The sequence below is a fragment of the Crocuta crocuta genome, unplaced genomic scaffold, assembly GCF_008692635.1.
Source record: "Crocuta crocuta isolate KB4526 unplaced genomic scaffold, BGI_CrCroc_1.0 scaffold110, whole genome shotgun sequence".
Taxonomy (NCBI): domain Eukaryota; kingdom Metazoa; phylum Chordata; class Mammalia; order Carnivora; family Hyaenidae; genus Crocuta; species Crocuta crocuta.
In genome coordinates, this window is record NW_027527386.1 from 505606 (window position 1) to 522745 (window position 17140).

Genomic DNA, 17140 nt, shown 5'->3' on the forward strand with positions numbered 1-17140 from the left:
GGCACAGAGAGTAGAGAAGGGGGCTTCTCAGATTGCCCCCAGTGAGGCCCATCTCACCTATTCATGCTCTTGTGTGATCCCCTCCCACTGAGTGTGGGCTGGACCCGGTGATGGCTTCTTGACATATCATCTTTGATGATGTCAAAGATGATGGGATGCCACTTCCAAGATTAGGTACAAAAGACTGACTTCTGTCTTGATGAGCTCTGTGGTCTTCTCAGCCTGCTTGCTGTGGTGAAGGAAGCAGCATGTTGGGAAGGTCCACATGGCAAAGAACTGAGGGAAGCCTCCAGCCAGCAGCCAGCGAGGACCTGAGACCGTGAGTCCAACAGTCCACAGTGAACCGAATCCTGCCAACAGCCACAAAGTGAGCTTCTATGCAGACCATTCGTCGGCCGATCCTTCAGATGAGACCACAGCCCAGTGGACACCTTACTACAGCTGCGAGATCCTGCAGTAGAGGACCCAGCTGAGCTGCGCCCAGAGTCCTGGCCCCCACAGAAACTGTCAGATGACAATGTGTGTTCTTTTATGCCATTAGCTTTAAGGCGATTTGTTACACAGCAATAGATAATTAATACAGAGAGGTCAAATGACTTGCCTAAGATTCAGGTCGCTCTGAGTCCAAAATCATTTTCTTAAACTCTCAGCTGACCTTTCTTGCACAAGAACAGACATCAAAAGCATGATTCAGGCCCCATAATAAACATTTTACGCCAATTCTCTCCTTAAGCCTTCGTGGGATCGTGAGACAGGCACCAGATCCACTAAATTACAGATGCAGAAACTAAGCTGCAGAGAGAAAATCACACTTTGAGATCACACATCAGGGACATTAACTCCTCTTTTAGCCCCACCGCCTTGGTGTGCCGTTGGGTATTTGTTCTGAACTGGTGTGGGTTTCAGAAGTGAAGAGAGATTCAGGAAGCCTTTGTAGACTCTAGGCCTTAGTCCAGGAGGGCTTCTGTAAGAGAATGCCAGAAGCTGGGTGACTTGTGAACAATACACATTTCCTTCCCGCAATTCTCAAGACTGCAAGTCCAACATCAAGGCACCGGCAGATTCCACATCCAGTTGAGGACCCACTTGCAGGCTCACAGAGACAGCTGTCTCTTCACTGTGTCCTCACAAGGAGGAAGGGGAGGGAGGGCTTTCTGGGGTCTCATAAGGTCATTTATCCCATTCATGAGGGCTCTACCCCCATGGGCTAATCATCTCCCATTGACCCCACCTCCCAATGCCATCACCTTGGGGGGGTAGGATTTGCTATGTAAATTTGGGGGCACACAACCATTCAGTCTCTAGCAATGTCTAAGAGTGTGCAAGAGAGAGAGGGAAGACCAAGTACTCTGCACCACCCATCCCCAGCCTCCCTGGAGAGAAAAGGGCCACAAAGTTCAGCCTCATCTCTACCTGTGTCTTGTCTGGAGACTTTAGAGGTGTGTGTGTCTGTGTGTCTGTGTGTTCATGTGCTTGTGCACCTGCTCATCACCCACTCCTTGGCATGGAAATACCTCGCACCCATGGTCATAAGAGACATGCACAGGGTAAGGACCCCCTCCCCAAGACCTACATCTTTACACAGTCTGGTGAGCTGGACACGAAATCTACAGACACACCCACCTTCACCTCCAGATACCCCAAGACGTGCCAGGCACGTGGATTCTTACAAATGCACACCTACATCTAGGCAGACTCCCTAGACCTCCTATCTTTCAGGAGGCCAAAAAGTCTGGCGGACTCTGCCGGATTTTGCCTCCCTGAGTCTGTCTGTGGGATTTTGTGTGCATGTGTGTGCAGGCGCACCCTTGTGTTTCAACATGACATCTGTCCACCTGGATTCCCTCTCTCTCTGAGCCCACAGTTCTTCTTGCATGTGTCTGGATGTGTCTCCCTCTCCGTGTGAGACTCCAGATCGTGACTGGCTGCGACTCTGCCTTGTGGCTGGGTCCTGACCAGGTCTGTCCCTATGTCTGTGCTCTGCGCAGCTCTGTCTCTTGTCCAGGTCTATTTCTCTGTCGCCTTGTCTGTATCGACAGCTGGGATCTGTGGTCTCTGTCTGGGACTGCCTGCTGGCTGCACCTGTGTGTTACCTCTCTCTGTCACATGGTTCGGCATGGACTGCTCCGTACGTGTGCTGTCCCTCTATACCCATCGGCGTGTGTCCACAGCTACCTTCTGTCTGCTGCCTGGGACTGTTCTGGCCTGTTTGTCCGTGTCAGTCACTTCCTGGCTCTGTGTGCATGTGTGTGCGCGTGTGTGTTGCCTGCCTGTACCTGTGTTCTGACGGCTGTCTGTCCACCTCCCTGGCCCCCCAGGTCCGCTCTGCAGCCTGGCTCCCTCTGGTGGTCCTGTTGGGAACGGCGGGTGCAGAAAGACTAAAGGAAAGAAGAGTTGAGCGAAGAGGAAGCATTTCAGGCAAATTGTGAATCCTTAGCTGCCACAGAGAGAGGAAGGCTCTCTGGGTATGATGTCAGGGGTCAGAGGTGCCCTGGCCTGGCGGGACCGTGCTGGAGGTCTGGCCTCCAAGCCCACCACCCATGCCCACCCATCCCTGGGACGGCTGGGAGACAGGATGCCTGGGTCTCTCACAGTGGGTGGGGGCAGGGGCCTCCCTCCTGGGACGTCACCCGTTAAACTTCCTCTCCCGGCCACACAGGAAGCTGAGCCGGCTCAGGGCCCAGCTCTGCGCAAGCACAGGCCCCCAGGACCCCTGGGGCAAGGGCCCCACCGGCGGCCCTGCAGGGACCATGGGATCCAGAGCGGAGTAAGAGCTATACCCTCCCCCACTCTCTGGACCACGATTTCCAGAGCAGGCCTGGGCTGGGGCCACGGGGAGCTGGGCTGGGGCAGGCCCGGGAGGGGTGTGAGCCACGGGGGCAGCTGGCTGGGACCGGGGCATGTTTCTCAGCTGGCCTGGAATGTGAACTCGACTCTCAGGCACACTTGGGTCACTCTCAGCCCCTCTTCCCTCTCTCTTTCTCCTTCCGGCTCTGGGTAACTAAGTTTGCAACTCTGAGCAGGCACCTCTGGGTGTATCGGAGTGATGAGGAACATGGCTTCCGGGGGGCATCCAGGAGGCGGAGGGTAGGGGTGAGGGAAGATTGTGTGGGTCTATGTGCCTGGGTGTTCATGTGGGACCATGTCAGCACGAGAGCGAAGTGCTGGAGGGTCCCCGTGTCTGGGACTGTGTGTGTCTACAGTCGGTCCCCATCCCTGTCCTGTCTCCCTTCTGGTCTCCCTGTCCTCTCCCTGAACCCAAGACCCAGCATCCTCTGTGGGGGGTGGGGGGGGCAAGGAAGGACAGTAGAGAGTGCAGGGCTCACACGGGTACCAGGGCATGCTGCCCTCCTTCCTCTGATGTCAGCCCCTGGGGCACCATGAAGTCTCACAGCCAGAAACTCACGGGCAGGGCCTCTTGCTCTCCAGACCACAGAGGTGCTCACACATTTACCCAGCCACACTCACAGCCACGCAAGAAGTTGTGAGTGTTATCCATCCGCATGCTGGCTTGGTGACACACACTCATGCTGGGCAGTCTCATCGACTGGACGCCGACACTAAACAGTCTCCTCCTTCCGGGCAAACACAGGATAGAATCACAAACACACACACCCCTGAATGTTCACACAAGTCATGTGCGCGCACACACACACACACACACACCTGCATATTCACCTAAGTCATGCACACGTATATACACACAGCCCTGCATGCTCACACAAGTCATGCACACACACACACACACCTGTGCACTCACACAAGTCACACAACACATAAACACAAGTCAGATGCTCACACAAGTCATGCATGCACACACAGTCACACTGCTCCACACTTCTCAGTCATGCACACACAATCAATGCTATTGTTCACATAGCATCATACAGCCTACACACTGCCACAAACTGAGATCACACACACGAACAGAGTTGCAGACACAACCACAGACACAGGAGGAAGCCCCCAGACCCACTAAAGCCCATTCCTGTCCCACAGAGGGGGTTCACCTGCTGTGTTTGATTGGTTCTTCGAAGCAGCCCGCCCTGCCTCCCTGCAAGAGGGTGAGTTGGGGGCATCAGGTGGGGGTGGGGACATGGGGGATGCGTCTGGGGCCCTGAGCTTAGAAGCCTACTCTCCTGCAGATCCCCCGATCCTGCGGCAGTTCCCCCCAGACTTCAGGGACCAGGTACGCAGGCTGGCCCTAGGGGCCCCTGGGCCCAGGGCCAGTCCCCCCGGGGGGAAGAGACTGTCTTGGCCAGGGGTGAGGCCCAACCAGAGTGGTCAAGCAGCGTGCCCTTCTCTCCATCCCCAGGAAGCTATGCAGATGGTGCCTAAATTCTGCTTCCCTTTTGATGTGGAAAGGTATGGAAGGAAGCAGACACGCAGTTGAACCCAAGGACTCAAACCTCTCAGGGACCCCCCAGGATTCAAACACCCAGGGACCAAGGGACTCAGGGACCCTGACAACTAAGGATCTATACACCCAGAACCCCAGACTGGTGGACACAATAGTAGGAGCGCTGTTGGTGCTGGGGTGGGGGGCATGGATCAGGAACCTAGGACCCTTGGGTCTCTGAGAGCCCTTCCCACCTCCAGGGAGCCCCCCAGCCCAGCTGTACAACATTTCACCTTCGCCCTCACCGACCTGAGCGGCACCCGCAGATTTGGTTTCTGCCACCTACGGGCTGGTGCCCACAGTTGCCTGTGCATCCTCAGGTGTGAGATTCGGGATTCTGAGGGGTGGAGGTGGGAAGGGCCTCGGCCTGGGGGTACTTCACGGAAAATACGCCCCCTCTCCACAGCCATCTGCCTTGGTTTGAGGTGTTTTACAAGCTGCTGAACACAGTGGGTGACCTCCTGGCCCAGGACCAAGTGAGAGCACCCCCCCCTCTTATTCCCGTGGGAGTCTCAGCCCCTACCCTCCCAAGCTCTCCACCAGGCTCAGAACTCCCCCGCCTGACCTAAGCCCCTCACCTCCTCCCAGACCACCTAGCCCCCCCTAGCCCAAGTTCTGGCTCAGACACTCCACCCCCACCCAGGTCTCGGAGGTCGAGGAACTTCTTCTAAATCTGCAGCAGCAGCCACCGCCTGGGACCCAGGCCTCAGTGGAGCTGGTAAGTAGCCCCCAACCCCTGGGCCTCCGACCTTAGGTGGATGGGGAGGCTGTACCCCAGCCCCGAGGGCCACACAGCTACACCTCTCTCCCAGGGCAGCGGAGTGACAGTCTCCAGTGCACAAAGCATCCCGCCCCCCGCCCCTGGGAACAGCGGGCCGGTGAGCAGAACTGGGGACCCTGATGTGTTGGGCACCCCAGGCAAGGCCAATCTCTGACTGATCGGTGCCCCTGCCCCCCCTCCCCCCTCCCACCAGCTCTCCTGCTTCGTAGCCCCCGACTCCGGCCGCCTGCCATCCATTCCTGAGAACGTGAGTGGACACCCCCCGGGAGGGAGTTCTGGGAGCGGGGAGAGGTCCCGAAACCCGGAGGGGGCTGTCAGATCTTGCGGTCCCTCGTGACCAGCGCTTCTCCCTGATCCCCAGAGGAACCTAACGGAGCTGGTGGTGGCGGTGACAGACGAGAACATCGTGGGGCTGTTCGCTGCGCTCCTGGCAGAGAGAAGGGTCCTGCTCACCGCCAGCAAACTGAGCACCGTGAGGCGGGGCCAGCCGGGCCGGGGTGGGGCTTCGCCCCTGGGGCCGCGACCACAGGGCGGACTCTTAGCTCTAATTCCACTGGGCGAGACCTGAGGCCAAGACCTGACTCTGCCCGTTTGAGCCACAGGGTGGAGTTGAATCCTGGTTCCGACCTTATGGGGGGGGGGATCAGGGTGGGCTGAGCTATAGCGCCCCCTCGTGGGGACCTCTTAGTCCACACTCCCCCCACTAGGAGCCGGAAGAAGGCTGGTTCCGCCCCTCTGGAGTGGCAATCAGGGGAGGAGGACCCGAGGGGTGGGGGGCGGTGAGGAATGCTGGCTCCTCCCCTAGAGGCGGGACTAAGGAGGCTGGCTTCTAGCCCCGCCTCTTTGTGGGTGGAGTTTGTGGGCTGTTCTACCACTGTGGAGAGAGATCCCGAGGGCTGAATATTAGCCCCGCCCCCTAAGGGGAGCGCCTAAGACCTGCCGAGCCCTGGCTCCACCTGCTTCAGGCCCTGTAATTTGCCGAATTCCGGGTCGTCACAGGACTCCTAAAGGGATTTGAGTTTTCACCTGTCACCCAGTAGTGGATGGGCAAGAGGCAAGGAGGGGGAGATAGGGACAGGGGACTGGGGACGTGGGAAATGGAGCCGGGAGAGCCACCGTCCCTAAGAGGTTCCTTGAAGCTGGGGGGTCCAAGCCCTGACCCCACAGCCCTCCACCTGTCCCCAGCTGACATCCTGCGTCCACGCGTCCTGCGCCCTCCTGTACCCCATGCACTGGGAGCACGTGCTGATCCCCACGCTGCCGCCGCATCTGCTGGACTACTGCTGGTGAGGGGTGGGGGCCGGGCTTGGGGAAGAGGCCTGGGGTCCTGGGGACCCCAGGGCGGCGCCTGCATGACCCTGTCCCCTTGGTCTCGGTCGTCTGCAGTGCGCCCATGCCCTACCTCATCGGAGTGCACTCCAGTCTCGCCGAGGTGAGTAAGAGCGGACATGGACAGCAGCGGCTGGCGGGACTCCCCTCTTTCTGCATCCCCAAATAACTGCCCCCGCCAGAGATCCTCGGGCTCTGAGAGGCCGTCCCCACCCTCACTCCCCAATGCAGAGAGTGCGGGAGAAAGCCCTGGAGGAAGTCGTGATGATGAACGTGGACTCCAATACCTTGGAGACGCCCTTCGACGACGTGCAAGCGTTGCCCCCAGACGTGGTCAGTGTTACCCCCCTTCTAGGCTCCCGCCGTATGGTGGAGGCGGAGGCCCCACACCCTCCGGCTCACAGCTGCTCCCTTGTCTTCCAGGTGTCCCTGCTGAGGCTGCGGCTAAGGAAGGTTGCCCTGGCCCCCGGGGAAGGGGTGTCCCGTCTCTTCCTCAAAGCCCAAGCCCTGCTCTTCGGAGGGTACCGCGATGCGCTAGTCTGCAGCCCGGTGAGCAGCGGGGAAGCCAAGGGAGAGGCCTCGTGGGTCCCTGAAGGAATAATAATAATAATACCTAACCTTTATGGAGCACTTAATCTGCACTTCTGTTTGCTCATCTATAAAATGGGATCCCACTAGCACCCACACAAAAGGGTCATGTGAGTCAGTGAATGGGCATATGCAAAATGTTTGGATAGTGCCTAGCACATCGTGAGCACTCACTAAATGCTACGTTTTGCTGTTACTAGTATCTCACTTAATGCTCACAACAGTATGATGAAATAGATACCGTTATGGTCCCATTTTACATATGAGGAAACCAAGGCTTGGAGAAGCCCCACAGCAGGTGAGTGTTGAAGCCAGGACTTCAGGATCTGCTGACTCGCAAACTTCCCCATCCCCGTTTTCACAACTATTCTAAAAACTTGAGGGGAAGGGGGTCTATCATGTGAGCGTCTGACATTCCTGCTGGCTGTCTTTACAACACATGCCAAATCTGCCCATTTCTCCCCTCCTCCGACTCCACCCTGCTCTGACCCCCATTACTGCTCACCTGGATTAGGGCTTTCATCTCCCTTGAGTCCTCTCTCACGGGGCTCCACCCTCTCCCCTTACAGTCTGTCCTCCCTCTTGGTGGCCAGAAATCACCTGTGAGCACCTGAGTCAGGTTCTGCCCTCTTCCTCCTGAAAGGCTCCCACCTCCCTGCAGCCCACGAGACCCTGTGCAAGATCAGGCACACAGTAGGCGCTCAACACAGCGCTCAAGTAGGCTTGCTACATAGATATATGAGCCACTAAGGGAGACAGCTGGGGTCCAGGAGAGCTACGGGAAGGTCTGGTCCCGGGTCTGTTTTCTAGGGCCAGCCTGTGACCTTCAGTGAAGAAGCCTTCTTGGCCCAGAAAGCTGGGGCGCCCCTGCAGGCCTTTCATCGGCGGGCTGTGCACCTGCAGCTGTTCAAACAGGTGCGCCAGAAACCAGAGGGCGGGGCTGGGGCCGGGGGGGCGGGGCTANTTCCACGGGCCAGACTAGAGTCGTTCTGGGGGCGGGGGGGTGCCACCCTTCAGAGTCCCCGGGTGGAGGAGGCGTGACTAAACTGTGTCGCTAAAGATAGGACCCCCTGACTCCTGGGCTCCTGAAAGATGAGATCTACTCCCAGGTTCCTGGGAAGATTGGGGTGGGATTAACTTCCTGGGTCCCTGAGGATGGAGGATCCAAGGTCGGGGTGGGCGTACGTGCCGGACTCGGAAGGAGGCGTGTCCTGGGTGTGCCCTCCCCTTGCCGGGGAGGCGGTGGGCGGGGACTCCTGGGTTATCCGGGCGTGCAGAAGTGGAGGCGGATTTCTGGGTTCTCGGGAGGTGGGCTGGACTCCAGGGTCCATCAGTGTAGGGATGGGTTCTCGGGTCCCTGAAGGTGGGGTCGACTTGGAGGGAGGCCTGTCAGAAGAGTCCGACTTCCGGATCCCTACGAGGGGCGGGGTCTGGTCCCTGACTGGTCCTGACTTGGTCGGCTGAGAGGAGAGGATTCCTCCTGGCTTCCTGAGGCGCCTCCAGAGTCCTGGGTCGTGGGGGCGAGTCCCTGGAGGGGCCAGGGATGGCTTCTACATATGCAGGGCCGGCAGAATCCCGAGTCCTTGAATTCAAAAGTGTTGGAGGCAACCCTTTCTGACGCTTCCCCCACCCCCAGTTCATAGAAGGCCGATTGGAGAAACTGAACACAGGAGAGGGCTTCTCAGATCTCTTTGAGCAGGAGATCACCTGCAATGGGGCGTCCTCAGGTGAGCCCTGTGTGTAGCCGGAGCCCCGCCCCACCAGCACCCCCGCCTGAACCCGCCAGCCATGACCACCCCTCTCCTCACTGCAGGCGCTCTTCGCTCCTATCAGCTCTGGGCAGACAACCTGAAGGTATAACACCGCACACTTACTTAGTGTTTATTATTGGAATACCTTAACCCCGTAACAGTCCCCAGGGAGGGCCATCATTATGCTCATTTATAGACAGAAGAAATCGAGACTCAGATAGGGAAAGGGGCTTGTCCAGCCTCGCACAGCTGGGGTGAGGAGAGGGCAGCTGGGGTAACCCCAGAGGCTCAAGTCTCTCTCCCTTGTCATTCTCTCTCCCCAGAAAGGTGGCGGTGCTCTCCTGCATTCGGTCAAAGCCAAGACCCAACCAGCCGTCAAAAACATGTACCGCTCGGTGAGGCTACATGAGACAGGCCACCTACCAGGGTTACGAAGCAAGGGGACAAGGCACATGTCAACCCCTCGTGGGGACAGGACATCTTAACCTCCCATTCAAAGTGCAAACATTTTTATCAGAACCAAGCCAGCAGTTAAACAAGTCTTCACGCTTTTATTTTCCATCTACCCACTCATTTTTGCCAGGATCATTTCTTCCCCGTTTAAAATTGACAACCAAGATTTACTGGCGAACATCTTTTGTCCTCAGACACTACAGTCCCAGCCTCTGCCTTTGTGTTTTTCTCCTGGGCCCAGAAGCTTCCTGTGGCCAAGTTCTGTCGTTCCATATTGTCCCTTAGATTTTATTTGTTGCTTGGCTTTTGAATGCTGACACCATTCAGTGTTTTGTTTTTGACGCTCCGTTTTATTCAGTGGTTATGTCCTCTAGGACTTCTTTTCTATGAGGCAAGGGGTGAGTTTATATGGACTTCTTAGGTGGTGTGTGGAGAAGTGTGGCTGTATCTGTGTCGCACAAACGTGGAGAGATGGCAAGACAGGGATCCTAGGGTCAAAGCACTGTGGGGTCTAAGTCTCTTTTTGGCTCCTCCATAGGCCAAGAGTGGCTTGAAGGGTGTGCAGAGCCTTCTGATGTACAAGGTAAGGCCAGAGGCCAATGGCCAGGGCAGTGGAGAAGGGCTCACCCACCCGGCTCACCCACCCTCTTCCTAGGATGGGGACTCTGGCCTGCAAAGGGGGGGCTCCCTGAGAGCCCTGTCCCTCACCAGCCGCTCAGACTGCCTGCAACAGCGCCTGCCTATCACCCAGCACTTTGGGAAGGTAAGTACGTCTCCCCCTGCACCCTGCGACGCTCACACCTGGCATTACAATCTAGTCCTTCTCCCATCCTGTCTACATCCAGACATCTTGCTCACATGCTCACCTACCCGGATGTTTGGTGCCCACTCAACACTCACCCTCCTCCAGAAACCTGTAGTTCCTGAGGCCCCACCTTCCAAATCTGTCCTTTGCAGAACCGGCCCCTTCGCCCCAGCAGGAGACGGCGACTGGAAGAGAGACCTTCTGAGTCCCTGGGGGAGCGGTAAGGTTCAAAGGCTGGGGAGGGGGCAGGGAGGTCAGGTCCCTAAACTCAAGAACCCCCCAGGGCAGTCCAGTTAGGACTGAGGGTCTTGGGCAGACATCTGGGGCTGTCCATCCTTACCCAGGACACCTGCTCTGAGCCCTGAGGATGCCCCGGACCCATGGGCAGAGGAAGCTCTGGACAGCAGCTTCCTGGGGTCTGGAGAAGAACTTGATTTGCTGAGCGAGATTCTGGACAGTCTGAGCATGGGAGCCAGCAGGACGGGCAGCCTACGGCCCAGCCAGAGCTTGGACTGCTGTCACAGAGAGGACACAGATAGCTGCTTCAGCTTGGTGAGAGCCCCTCCCCCTGTCCAACCCCCCAGAAGTCCATCAGACTTGCCAGCCATCTCCAGCATCTAAAGGTCAGCAACTTGCCTGTCTCCCCACTCCCCCCACCCAGCCTGACATAGCAGGAAGATCAAGATGGCAACCAGAAGATGAGAAACCACCAGAGCCTCAGCCCCTGTCCCTGCCTTCTGACCTACCATCTCTGCAAACCCTCCAGCCTTCGGATGCCACAACCTCCTCAAAGGACCCTACGTTCCAGCCAGCCCTGGAGGCCAGCCATGAAATCATTCTTCCATCACTGTCTTCACCAGCTTCTGCAGACCCCAGCAGCCAAGAGGACTCTGAGTCCCATCTTCTAATCCTACATCTCTCCCCTCCCCACAAGGCAGCTGAAGAACCCAGAGCCCAGGAGAGCCCCTGCTCCCAGCTCTCCACGGCACCCACCCAGTCCAGCCCTCCAGAAAGCCCCCAACTTCTGGTCCCCACAAAACCCAAATTGGATATTACCTGGACATCCCAGCCCCCTGAACCCCATGATTCTTCCTCAGATCCTGGTTCCCCAGAGAACCCCAGATCCCAGCCACCTGAGGTCGCACTGGCAAAGCATGCTTGCTCCCAGCTCCCGGGGGGGCCAGGAGCCCTTGATGCACCTGACAGTGACTGGCCGGAGCCCCAGGCTAGGAGCCGGCCCAGAGTCGCTGAGCTGAAAAAGTGTTTTGAAGGTTAAGGATCAGGGTCCCAGGGGAGACCCCAGTCCTTCAATAAAGCCACAGAGCCCAAAGCTGGTTTTCCTGGTGAGTTTATCTCAGAGGGAGCCCTCTCTCTGCTCAGAAACGCACCCCATCCACCACCTTCCTCTGCCTCTAGCTGGCTCCTAGGTGCAGCAGGGAGCTCCTCCCTTCCAGGAAGCCCCCTCAGCCCTAAGATTCTTGCACCCTTACAATTAATCACTCAGCAGCCTATGAGCCCTGAGTCTGTCCTCTCTATCTAGACTAGTTCCTGCCCCCCCAGCTTAAAAAAAAGATTTTATTATATCTCACCATCAAATTTGTGTATATATATGTGTGTGTGTGTATATATATATATATATATATATATATATATATATATATATAAAATGTGAGAAGCACCACCCTCCCTTCCCCTCAGGGGCAGAGTCTTTGAAGCACCATCTTCCCTTCTATTCTTAAGCACTGGGTCGGTTTGATGGCCCAGAGAGGGCTCTGCCTTCCCCCAAGGCCACACAGCAAGAGAGAGAGAGAAAGGGACCTAGATGGGCAGGCAGCCCCGCACTGTCTCCTTGGAGTCCTGGGGAGCCCGGGCCTCGGCTGCGTGGGAGAACTGGAAGGAAAGGAGAGGGGATTTTGTCGGGACTGTGTGGCAGCAGGCCTGACAGCCGAGCGAAGATGGTGCAGCAAGCCGGGAGGTGGGCCCCCAGCCCCGCCCCCCCCCCCAGCTGCAGGCAGAGTCAAGCAGAGGTGGCATGCTTCACCGAGCCCACCAGGCAGGTGCCCCATGGCCCCCCGAGTCCTCCTGAACCATCAGAGGCCGTTGTCTCAGTGGCGGCGGCTGCTGTGTGTGAGTGAGCACTGAGCAGTCCTGGGCAGTGGCGGCGGCGGCGGCAGGGCCCCAGCATTCAGATGAGCCGCTCCTCGGGCGGCAGCTTGAGGTTGGGGGGCGGCGGCACGCGGGCACCCACCTGCTCTTCGCTGCTGGGCCGGTAGGTGCCCTCTGTCTGCCGCTTCTCCCGAAGTTTTCGAACCAGCAGCACCAGCCCCACGGCCAGGAGCAGGGCAGCCAGGAGGGAGAAGACCACAATGATGGCGGTGATGGCCTCCTGAGACTGCAGGAGAGGGGACAGGTGTGCCCACCTGAGCCAGGGGACCCTGTCTATCCTCCCCTGGGAAGCATCCGGGCCCCCCCCCCCCCCCCCCCGAGCCTGTTGCTTTCGGTGGTGTGGTTCCTCCAGCCAGGATTCCAGATCCCATCTGTCACATCTGGGACTCCCAGGCTCCCACCTGCCACGTCTGGGATCCCCCCTCCCAAGCATCCGCCACCTCTGGGCCCCATCACCTGCTTACACGTGGGCCTCCTGAATAACACCCCGCTGCCCTCCTCCCACATGTAACCCCAACTCACCAGGCCCCCATTGGAGCCAGAGTCCGGGTCAGAGGGTGTAACGGTGCTGTTGTCATTTACAGTGGTGCCCGACGCTGTGGGGAGGGAAACATGAATCCTCTATCCTTCCCATCTCACCACAACTGCACCTTCCTCGGGCATCCCTCGGTTAGAACTCTGCTCTCTGAGTTTTCCATTCTGGTAGAGACTGTGGGTGCCCTGCCTGCAAGGGCCAGTCGGGTCGATGCCGCCCCCAACCCAGCAGAGCCCCTCAGTGAGCAATCAGCCTACAGCAGTTTGCAGTTTGTGCCGAGTTGGGGTCTGCTATAATGGATGGTGTCTGGAAGGCTGACCCTGCCCTCCCCCACCACCTCTCCGGCCCTCCCTCGGCCTTTAAGGATCTGGGTGGATCCTGCGTTCCCCTGGAGTGTCTGACTCACACCTCCCCCCAGGCCCTCGAAACTGAAATAGAAGGACTGAATGGCTGAGTCCACACCTCTGGCCAGCCTGGTGAACCTGGGATCTGAGCCCCAGGCAGGCCTCCTCCTGGCTCCCAGTCTGCCCCAACACACCTCAGCCGTACTGAGACTCAGGTGTACAGGCTCCTGTCGCCCAGATCACAATTGCGCCTTCCTCGGGAACTCAGGAATTCTACACCAACTGCGACAGCCCATGGAAACCCCTAGCTCTGATCGCCCCTGGAGACTCCTCTTACGGTATCCCATGCCGGCTCCCCCGTTCTTGACCTCTCCAGGCCCCAAGTAACCCGCGCTTCTAAGCCCCGCCCTGTGCGCTCCCCGAGCGGGTACCTACTTTGCCCCCAGGCCCGGCCCCAGCGGGCGGGCAGCAGCTCTAGGCCGAGCGCCAGAAGCAGCCCCAGGCCCGGGCTCGCCATGGGCCGGGCGACGGGCTGGTGGCACCGGGAACCGGGCTTCTCTTGCGCGCTGCTTCTACCGCATCTCGGGCCGGGGGTACCTGCGACCCGGCACCTGGGGCGGGAGAAAGAGAAAAGCCGGGGAGTGGGGGAGGGGGCTGGACTCGGGCGCAGGCCCAGGGGAGGGGTGACCCGCCCAGGGCACCCCGGAGTCCTGCCCCGCCCCCTCCGCCAGAGGTCAGAGATTAAAGATTAACTCGAGGCGGCGCGTTCCTGGGCTCGGGAAAGGGAAGAGGGCGGTGGGGGGAGGGGCGGCAGGCCAAGCCGAGCGTCCTACCTCCCTATCTGGCCCGGGCGTCTTCGACCTTGCTCAGGTTCCTGGTCCGAGTACCTGGCTCGAACCCTCGCTGCGTCGGTCGGTAGCTCTGTCGGACGCCTCCAGCTCCTCCCGTTCACGTGACCCGGAAAGTTTAGTCACTCACCTGGGAGAGGAGCGCACTTCCGGCTTGTGCACCTGAGCCTAGATGAGAGGGCGGAGCCAAACGGGGGTGGGGCCGCGCCAGGGACGCACCTGTAACGGGAACCCAATTCTCTAAGAGAAAGGAATTAAAAGGGGCGGAAGCGCGCTAGTCTGAGAGGGGCCTCCCACCTATACTGCGGGCACATCTGTAAGATCGCACGAGTATAGAGACATACCGGGCATGGAGACAATGGTGCATGAGGCACTCCTGTCTGGGGCAAGCCCGTGTGGGTGGTCCTTAATAAAAACACATTTGTGTGATACACACCAGCCTACGAGCCAACCTGTATAGAAGGCATTTGCATCTATGGATATGTAAGGACACCTGTGGGAGACGTCTGCATTGAATCACATCTATGGAGTATAGGTGAATGGAAGCATACTTGTGTGGAAACCAGCTGTTAGAGCACACCTGCGTTATAACGGCTGCCTGAGACCCTCTGGTGTAGGGTACGTGTGTTTTGGAAACGCATCTGCATGGCTCCCCTATGAAATGAACAACACTTGTATGAAGAATTCCTGTGTAGAATGTATTGAAAAGATCTGTATGAGGCACATCCGCATTTAAGTACACCTTTCAGGACCCAGCTACATGGAAATGTACCCATATGGGTGTATACGTAACTGCAACATACCTATGGGGTTGGGGGCGGGTGGGGGAGCTGTATGATGCCTTCCTGACTGGGTTTCTGTTGAGAACCATACCTGTGAAATGAAGGGAATAGCCCATATGAGGAGTAGCTGCATAGAACTGAGATCAAGTGAGAAAAAGACCTGAGAACATCTGCATGAGACAACTCATATTAAAGCAAATGGTGAGGGCGGGGGTCGTCAGGACAAAGGCTTTTGTGTATTGAGGCCCACCTGTCAGGGATGTTTCCGTGAGAAAACACCTGTTGGGGCCATTTCTGTGGGAAAACATCTGTATGCCCCATGTAGTAGGGGACCTGCAAAGGACCACCTATGAAGAAAATATCTGTGAGGGGACCCTCAAGAAGAGGCTTTGGGACGCACCTATTTGAGCACACCTGTCTGGGCAGGACTAAATGGGTCCTCACGGCTGTACGATGATAATAAGACTACCACCTCCTGGGAACTCTAGGGTGAAGAGTGATGGTTAAAGGAAAATTGACCACCTTTAGAGTATACAGCGATGGATAAGAATTCCCGGTCTAGTTAAATCCCTGCTTTGCTCCTCAATGGGCATGTAGACTGGGGAGAGCAGTTTAACCTCTGTTTCCTCAGCTGTGAAATGGGAAAGCCGGTCCCACCTACCTTATAGGGTTTTGGCGAGCACGACGCGAGAGGTGAGTAAAGGGCCTGGGGTTGTGCAACGCCGTGAGTCAATGTCAGCTATTATTATTTTTCGCCAATGTGTTCTGGCCGTCCCTCCCCCTAATGGTGACTCGAGAAACTGCGCCCAAAAGTAGTGGGAGGGACTTTCGGCAGGTGCAGCGAGCGTGACAGGCTGATGCCGCCGCGCCTCCAGCGTTCGGCTTCCCTGTCTCGGTCGGCACTAGAGCATGGGATTCTGAGATGCTCAGGTTGGTCTGGAGAGAGCAGTCGGCCCAGCGACCGGCCCCTGCACCGGCCCCTTTAAGACGGCCAGGCCAGCCAGAAGCCGCGGGGGCCCAAGGCAGCTGGAGGTCGGCGCGGAAGCCCCGCCCAGGTGGGGCGGGCGGGCGCAGCTCAGGCAGCTCCGGCCAATAGTAAACCGACTCTGCAGCCGCGCCGCCAGTTGATCTTCCGTTTCCCAGTCTAAGTGGGACAGAGAAAGGAGGCTCGCGGGCGGGATGTAAAGCTTGCGGGAGAAAGCGCCGCCTCTTGATTTTCTGTTTCTGTGGCCGAGCGGGGAATGTGAAATGAGCGGGCGGGCAGATGGAGCGCTGGATGGCGTCGGGTTGGTTCTTGAGCATGTCTGGGGAAAACGAGAACTTTGGTACCTAAAGAGGATTAGTAGGGGAGGGAGGTCAAGTGTAAAGGCATTACGAAGCAAATCTCTGATATCTCTCTATTCCGCCCCTTGGGGCAGAGGGTAAACTGAGGCACGCAAGGCAGAACTCTGAAAGCAGAATTGAGACCATTGATCTCTCCAGCCCCTCTCCCCAGAATGAACCCTGGTGCTTCCTAGGCTGTGCAATATCAGAGCATCCCCGACATACCGCCCCGCACCCGCAGCTCCGCCTCCGGCCTCCTCCCCCTATGCGGGTCGGGGGAGGAGACGCCAGTTCTGGCGCGGGCGGCGACGGCTAGCAGTCACCGGCTCCTGCAAGTACCAGAGCCAGGCAGGCAGCGCAGAGGCTGCGGTGGCAGTGGCCGCGGTGCTGGCCCTGCGGGGCCCCGGGGGGGAGGGGGAGCCGCGAAGCCCCCGCTGAGGCCGCCGCTGCCGGGCCTCCCCTCCCCCCCCGGGCAGGCGCCATGCGGGGGGGCCCGGGAGATGCGGAGCGGCGACAGCGCTGGGGTCGCCTCTTCGAGGAGCTGGATAGTAACAAGGACGGCCGCGTGGACGTGCACGAGTTGCGCCAGGGACTGGCCAGGCTGGGCGGGGGCGACCCGAACCGCGACACCCAACAGGTACCCCCGCCGGGACCCCAGCCTGGCGCGCGGCGCTTGGGCCCTGCGGGCGCCGGGTAACCCGAGCCCCTGAATGGAGCGCCGCCGCCGCCAGGGAGTGCCTGTGGCTGCGCTCCAGGGCCGATGCCCAGCCCGAGCGTCTCTGTCCCCTCACCCCTGCCCACCGTGTCCGGGCCTAACGGGTTCGCTCAAGACTGAGCCAAGGAGGCCCCAGGCCTGCAGTTCAGCTGCCAGCACCCGGTCCCCACCCCTGCCGCCGGTGCTTCGAGGGTGGGGGATGCCAGCGAGTGGAGCCCGTCCGCTTTCCAGCCCACTGCCTTGGACACACCCTCCTCTGAACTGTCACCCATCCGAAGACATACCCTGCTCCCCCCTCAGGAGACACACCCACCCCATCCG

At 58.6% G+C, this 17140-nt stretch overlaps 3 protein-coding genes across 5 annotated transcripts in view; 2 read left to right on the forward strand and 1 right to left on the reverse strand.

The window, feature by feature from the left end:
* The first annotated feature begins 2663 nt into the window (after window positions 1-2663).
* On the forward strand, window positions 2664-11436 carry DENND1C (DENN domain containing 1C). Its single transcript, XM_077776664.1, has 23 exons — window positions 2664-2767; window positions 4000-4064; window positions 4146-4189; window positions 4316-4365; window positions 4600-4719; window positions 4806-4875; window positions 5043-5117; window positions 5212-5277; window positions 5374-5427; window positions 5542-5652; window positions 6366-6466; window positions 6567-6612; window positions 6741-6842; window positions 6933-7058; window positions 7908-8012; window positions 8734-8824; window positions 8911-8951; window positions 9172-9243; window positions 9840-9884; window positions 9957-10064; window positions 10259-10326; window positions 10451-10658; window positions 10768-11436. Exons 1-23 carry the CDS (start codon window positions 2751-2753, stop codon window positions 11380-11382), a joined length of 2400 nt encoding a protein of 799 aa, XP_077632790.1. The 5' UTR covers window positions 2664-2750; the 3' UTR covers window positions 11383-11436.
* Window positions 11437-11438: 2 nt separating this feature from the next.
* Window positions 11439-14092, reverse strand: CRB3 (crumbs cell polarity complex component 3). Its single transcript, XM_077776775.1, has 5 exons — window positions 13985-14092; window positions 13587-13762; window positions 12795-12868; window positions 12355-12498; window positions 11439-11996 (listed from the first exon to the last, which is right to left on the reverse strand). Exons 2-5 carry the CDS (start codon window positions 13666-13668, stop codon window positions 11925-11927), a joined length of 372 nt encoding a protein of 123 aa, XP_077632901.1. The 5' UTR covers window positions 13669-13762; window positions 13985-14092; the 3' UTR covers window positions 11439-11924.
* Window positions 14093-16455: 2363 nt separating this feature from the next.
* Window positions 16456-17140, forward strand: part of SLC25A23 (solute carrier family 25 member 23) — a 12275-nt gene continuing 11590 nt past the window's right edge. For all 3 annotated transcript variants that reach the window (XM_077776875.1, XM_077777030.1, XM_077776955.1), the window contains exon 1: window positions 16456-16741. In XM_077776875.1, coding sequence (XP_077633001.1) covers window positions 16586-16741 — 156 coding nt within the window. In that variant the 5' untranslated portion in view covers window positions 16456-16585. The remainder of the gene's footprint in view (window positions 16742-17140) is intronic.

What these genes read in the sequence shown, in the direction of transcription:
- DENND1C (XM_077776664.1), top strand. An exon ending in TGCCATCCATTCCTGAGAAC is followed by an intron (nt 5,428 to 5,541) that starts GTGAGTGGACAC and finishes CCTGATCCCCAG; the next exon opens with AGGAACCTAACGGAGCTGGT. An exon ending in ATGCGCTAGTCTGCAGCCCG is followed by an intron (nt 7,059 to 7,907) that starts GTGAGCAGCGGG and finishes TCTGTTTTCTAG; the next exon opens with GGCCAGCCTGTGACCTTCAG.
- CRB3 (XM_077776775.1), bottom strand. Translation starts at nt 13,668, where the DNA reads ATGGCGAGCCCGGGCCTGGGGCTGCTTCTGGCGCTCGGCCTAGAGCTG. An exon ending in GGGCCGGGCCTGGGGGCAAA is followed by an intron (nt 12,869 to 13,586) that starts GTAGGTACCCGC and finishes CCCTCCCCACAG; the next exon opens with CGTCGGGCACCACTGTAAAT. An exon ending in CTGGCTCCAATGGGGGCCTG is followed by an intron (nt 12,499 to 12,794) that starts GTGAGTTGGGGT and finishes CCTCTCCTGCAG; the next exon opens with TCTCAGGAGGCCATCACCGC.